We start from the raw sequence: 6051 nt of genomic DNA, 5'->3' as shown, positions 1-6051 counted from the left end.
CTAAATCCAAATCCTTATCTCTACCTCTTTCAAATTACTTGAGCTACTCCTTACTCTTTCCATGTATCCGCAAATAAACTGCAGAAAAAGGTACAAGTAGTCCTGATCTTAGATAACTGGCTTAATGACACACTCAAATTGAATGCAACCATTGGTTATTAGTAAAAGTATTTAGTTATAAACATGGGCTTCTCCTGCTTCAGGGTATATGCAGGAATCCTGAAGTCAAATGTAAAACCTTTTAAGAACTTTTTTAAGACCCTTTCCATACATTTTAACGACATACATCGTCACTTGGAGTTTTAACCGGTTACCTTGGCGACACACTTTACCTCACATTGACTATATACAGTATTGATTGACCTTCCTCCTTATCTTCCAACCATTTGGACGCAAACTTGCATTTCCCCATAACGATGTTGCTTAGCAACCGGCGTAAACGGACCTTCGCGCGCTATCAAGCAGTGAGCGTGCGATGTCCTGTTCAGATGACGTCAAATCCAACGGGACGCTATAAATAAACTACACAGAATCACACTACACACCTACGCAATGATTACATTCAGGCAGACTGTAGAATACAACCTCTTTGGACAATTCATATACTTATTGAAAACAAGCTACAAAATGTGACATCTTGGGAAATGCCCTTTAATACTTTTTAATAGCCTTAATTTTCGCTAAATTGATTTATCAACTTTTAATACTTTTTAAGACCCCGCGGACGCCCTGTGCTTTGAAACAAAATAAACGTATACTGGGAGAAAGCCCTGTTCTATAGTCGTATTTTCTGCAGATTCACGGGGACTAGTTTGCTTTTACTGCATGTGTAACGTGTATAAGACGAACAAGTGAACCATGACGAAGCAGCATACCCATAGAGGATGACTTTGAAATGTCAGCGCTGTGTAGATTGGCCTTTCTGCTGGATGTACATTTAAAATAGAATTGTAGATTTCATTTTCTTATATGCTTGTCCCATGTAGATTCATTTCAATTATTACCAAAAACGCCTTTGGGAAACTTAAACATGGCTTCTAGGAGATTCTGTAAAAGTAGTACGTTATATGCTAATCTGAATGATAGAAAATGAGTGTTGACATAATGGACCTGTATATCACTCTGACCTGGTTCATGTTCAGAGCTCTTGTTCTCCTTCTCGATCTCCTGCAGTACTTCGGTCAGAGCCTCCCACTTCGGGCTCTTCTCCAGCACCAGCTGCCGTTTCACCTCTGAAACACACACATAATGTGAGCCTTTAGCAATCTAATAAGAATACACATGCAAGCAGAAAAGGATGCAGATGTCAGGTACCTGAGGATGGCTTCGGTTTCTCTGCCTCCGCTCCCAGTTTGACTTTCTTCTTGCTCTCTGGGAAGCGGTACACTCTTCCCCTGGTGTTCATAAACATGGAGGTACTGGAGTCGAGGAATAACCACCCTGATGGTAGCATAAACAAACAAAACTTAGATAAAGGTGCTGAATCAGAACCAGAATACCATTATTAGTCCCACAGAGGGGAGATGTACATTGTTACAGCAGAAAAGAGCCAAAGACATGCATAGAAATCTCTTAACCCTTATGTAGTGTTCGGGTCTCCCGTGACCCGTTTCAAGTTCAAATGATATATTAACTACGCTCTAGTTTTTTGTATCAGAACAAGGCTTCATGATATCCTCCACCACAGATATATAAACACTACAGAACAGATTCTGACCATTTTTGCCAAATCTGAAGGTCTCTAAAAAAAAAAGTGTATAATTTGGTGTTGGGGTCTGGGGAGACCCAGCTGAATTGTTTTGGGTGACTCGAGGTCCAATTTGGCCCAATCAAGATTCATCTTTGACTTTAGACACCCCCTTCATCAACTGTAACAATAATTGTTCACAACATGCACCTGGTCACCCCTCCCTCTGCCCCCCTCCCCCCTCGGGAACTCCACCTTTCTCAAAGAATATGTACACTAACACTTGAACCTGAACTCACACATGCACGTGTGCAATATGTGGTGTGATGTGTTTTGGGGCCATAACATTAAATTAATTACAACAGAATTGTACGGTTATGAATGCATTATACGTTAGTTATGATGTAGTTAAAACAATATTGGATGAGTCATTTTTTGTGTGTGTTTTGGACTGAGATAAATCATGGGTCAACATTGACCCGCGAGCACCATGAACGGTAACAGGTTTCGAAACACAACACAAGGGTTAATCACAAATATTAGGTTCAATATTCACCCACAGTATTTCAAAGTAAGATGTAGTTTACCTGAGTTGGATCCAAAGTTCTTCTGGCTGGAGCGCAGAGACTCGAGCAGATTGAGGAAGGTGACGCAGTCGTACTGGGTGAGGTAGAGCAGCAGCACCTTCAGCACCTTCAGGTCCTGGACCAGAGCCTTGGTCTTTGAGCCCAGCTGGTGCCACAGGGGGTCCAGGTAGTGACGGATCGTCTGGATAAGAGTAAGCCAAACACAACCAAACCTCAAATACAGGAAACTCAGCTTTCCAAATTAGACACCTAATCAGATAAAACACCTGTCATAAGAATGCCATGTTCTCTGTGTCTTTAAAAGATCACCTATCATGCAAAATGCATTTTGAATGTCTTTTGTAAATATGTGTCCTTGGTGTGTCAGGGAACTAAACCCTCTCTTTTCCTCCGTACCCAATGAGAGATGTTGTTTTAGGCGTAATATGGTCTTTGTTTACATTAGCAAGCATCGCTAACACTCAGAGCTAAGCTGTACTGGAGAGAGTATGTTTAAAAAAGCCTGTTTAGTTTTCTTGTTTTAGGTTACATTTGTCGTTCTATATAAAGAATTAGCAGACTTTCAATTTCAACATCCAACTCCATTTAAATACCTTTTCGAAGGCGTTTCCCAGCGTGTTCTCCAGGGAGAGGTCCTCGGCTTCCAGGCTGGGGTTGTAGCGCTTCAGCTCCTTCAGACAGGCGCTCATGATGTCCAGGATGGAGCTCTGGATGGCCCTCATGGCCGGAGTCAGCGACACGTTGAGCTCCACCACCTCCGGCTTGTGTCTGTCCAGCGCTGTGTTCACTGACGCTTGGAACCTGTTGAATACAGCAGGTTACAGATTATTATTATATACTGTGATATCTTGTTTCAACAGTTACTTTATGACTCTATTAAAACAAATTGTGATCACATTTGTATTGAGATTAATACACAACATGTACAACCAAAAGCACAACATATATATTTATTTTTTTTTAAATGAAATAATAACTAAAAGTACATAATAAAAATTAAAATTAGACAACAGACTACTTACTAAATATACAAAATGCAGAATATATACTGTATGTAAGCTAAAAATAATAACAATAATACAGAAATCAAATAAAAACAAAATAAAACAAACCCAACCCTCTCTCCAGATATATAAATACACTTTCTCCCTTTATTTTAAAAACATTTGGTATTATTATTTTAATTTTTTGATTCTATTTTGTCTTTATTTGTACCTTGTGTGAATCCTGTTTTTAACTCTGACCCTGTTGCTGCTATAAACGCCTGAATTTCCCCAAGGGGATGAATGAAGTTCCATCTTATCTTATCTCATATGTGCTTTTCATGCGATGAGAAGTGTCTAAATGTGCTTTTGAAATAGTTCTCATACCTGGGCCACAGGTAGAGCTTCTTGACGAAGAGGTTCCTCATCACTCGCTCCACCTGGCAGAATCCGGAGGAGAAGGACGTGGCCTTGTCAGTGAACGCTTTAATGAAGCCCGTCTTGTTCTTCTGTCTGAACAAACGGAGGATGAAGGCCTCCTGACACGACTCGATGATTGTATGAGCACGATACACCAGGATGCCTGAGGGCGAGATGCAGAGAGAGAGAGAGTGCATGTTAGTCTGGGTTTCTGTTGGTTATGAGACCACAGGATTCAAGGGTTTCATCATCATGTGCACAGTAGCTACAGTGTAGTTATAGCGAGGCCGAAACAATATAAAACCCTTTGAAATGTAATGCAGTGTAACACCCATCAATAAATACGGCATTATTTCAAATGTTTAGTAGTCTATATATGGGACAATCACCTTTATACTTAACATTTAAAGTGCCTTTAAACAATTACGTAGATTTACAGCGAGAAAGCGGGGAATGTTAGGAGAAGAAAGGAATCATTTCTCCCCAAAATCTTGAAAATCAACACCAAAAAAACAGCAAATTCATGAAACAAATATATATTTTTTAATCAATTACTAATTCTACAATAAAGCCATACAAAAAATATAATTGAACACAGGTCAAAGATATAGTAATAACCACCATTATGGTCTAGAATGCAAATAAATGACAATAATTGTTCCATGTTTAGAAATAACTAATATGGCTCCCTGTTCAATCCCGTGTCAACTTCAAAAACCTACTGCTCACTTACAAAGCCCTACATAACCTGCCCCCCCCTCCCTATCTGGCTGACCTTTTTCAGGAGTACACCCCGTCTCGCTCCCCCTCTGCTGGTCTGCTAACCGTCCCCACCCCACGCCTCGTCACCATGGGTGCTCGGGCTTTTAGCTGCACTGACACTCTGGAACTCCCTCCCCCCCGCACATCCGACAGTCAGACACAATCACCATATTCAAATCCCAATTAAAAACCCACCTGTTCAAATTTGCCTACTCACTGAAGTGCTCCCCAATATATGTTTCATTCGTGTCCACTTGATTGTCTCCTCCATGATTTCCTGTTTGTGTTTTTATCATGTTCTGTTGCCTATTAAACAAATTGTACGGTGTCCTTGGGTGTCATGAAAGGCGCCTAAAATAAATTGTATTATTAATATGTTCAGAAATAGCTAATGTAGAGACTTTTTGCACTACTTTTTATTTTGTATTTTTGTATTTGATTATATATGTTGCATTGTTGGAGGAGCTCAGGTCAGAAGAATTTCATTGCCATCTCTTCACTGTAGCTTTGTGCATATGAAAATAAAATCTTTGAATCTTTGATCAATAACATCACACTATGTAACAAACAATCATTGATCTGACCTGAGATCAGATGAGCCGGGACGCGGTCGGTGAGGAAGTCGACCACCAGGATCCTGCTGGTGACAAACAGCACCCCCCCCTCCGTGTACACGTTGTATCTCTCAGCGCTCTGCACGTCGCTGGTCACCGTCCTCGGCAGGTGGGTCACACCCTCCGCTCGCAGCTGCTCTGTGAAATACTCCTGAGAGAGAGTATTTTGGTAAACATCTTTAAAGTATCTTTACATGGAGGAGCTCGGGTCAGAAGAATTTCATAGCCATTTCTGCACTGTAGCATATGTGCATATGGCAATACAACCTTTGGATTTGAATTTGAATGTTATTTGCAGCAAGAAGTATCTAACATCTGTACCCAGGAGTCATATTATAAGACTGTGATATTTGTTCTACTTAAAGTTATCTTGCCTAGATTGTACAATTATAATGTAAACTTAAAAATGTGATTCCATAATGGTATTAGAATTTTACACAAAAATGTTCATTCTCACATACTTATGGTAGTTATATGACTTGTGAAAGGTATGTTACACAGTTCACTTTCAGGGTCATACCTGGCTTTACAGTTGACAACATTAAAATGCAATTCAAATATAAAAAAGTAAATGCTATGAGGCTCAAAAAAAGACAAAGTAATTTACTGATTTTCCAATTTGTGCAAGCAATATTAAAACATGACATTGGATGTATAAAAACTTAGGCTGCTCTACGATGGACAATTGACAGTTGAAAATGGTGCAGCACAAGCGATTCAAATGTTAAAATGAAAACGGCATTTAACCAGCTGTAAAATGGAAAAATCATAATATTATTCAAGTGTCATTTAAGAAACGTCCCTCATGGGCTTCCGTACTGGCGCTTTAATTTGCTTACTGGGCAGCTAGCTCCTTCAGAAGCCTTCATATAACACACGTGATCTCCCTGCTCACCTGCTCAGGTGTGGTGGTGTTCAGCAGCAGGACCAGGCTGCCCTGCTCGGAGTAAACCCGCATGAACTGCAGCAGGATGCGGTCTATCCCCATGCCCTCCGCC

At 40.3% G+C, this 6051-nt stretch overlaps 1 protein-coding gene across 1 annotated transcript; it reads right to left on the bottom strand.

Moving 5' to 3' along the window:
* Positions 1–1110: 1110 nt before the first annotated feature.
* Positions 1111–6045, bottom strand: LOC104958545 (DNA repair endonuclease XPF-like; the record flags this gene model as incomplete). The annotated part of the gene is made up of 7 exons (XM_010786289.1): positions 5949–6045; positions 5024–5204; positions 3645–3840; positions 2868–3075; positions 2275–2455; positions 1315–1440; positions 1111–1232 (listed from the first exon to the last, which is right to left on the bottom strand). Coding segments are annotated over exons 1-7 (1107 nt in total), but the record flags the coding sequence as incomplete, so codon positions are not given.
* Positions 6046–6051: the final 6 nt, after the last annotated feature.

Source organism: Notothenia coriiceps, unplaced genomic scaffold (assembly GCF_000735185.1).
Source record: "Notothenia coriiceps isolate Sejong01 unplaced genomic scaffold, NC01 NC01_scaffold00001032, whole genome shotgun sequence".
Taxonomy (NCBI): domain Eukaryota; kingdom Metazoa; phylum Chordata; class Actinopteri; order Perciformes; family Nototheniidae; genus Notothenia; species Notothenia coriiceps.
This window is presented reverse-complemented; position numbering and strand designations above follow the sequence as displayed.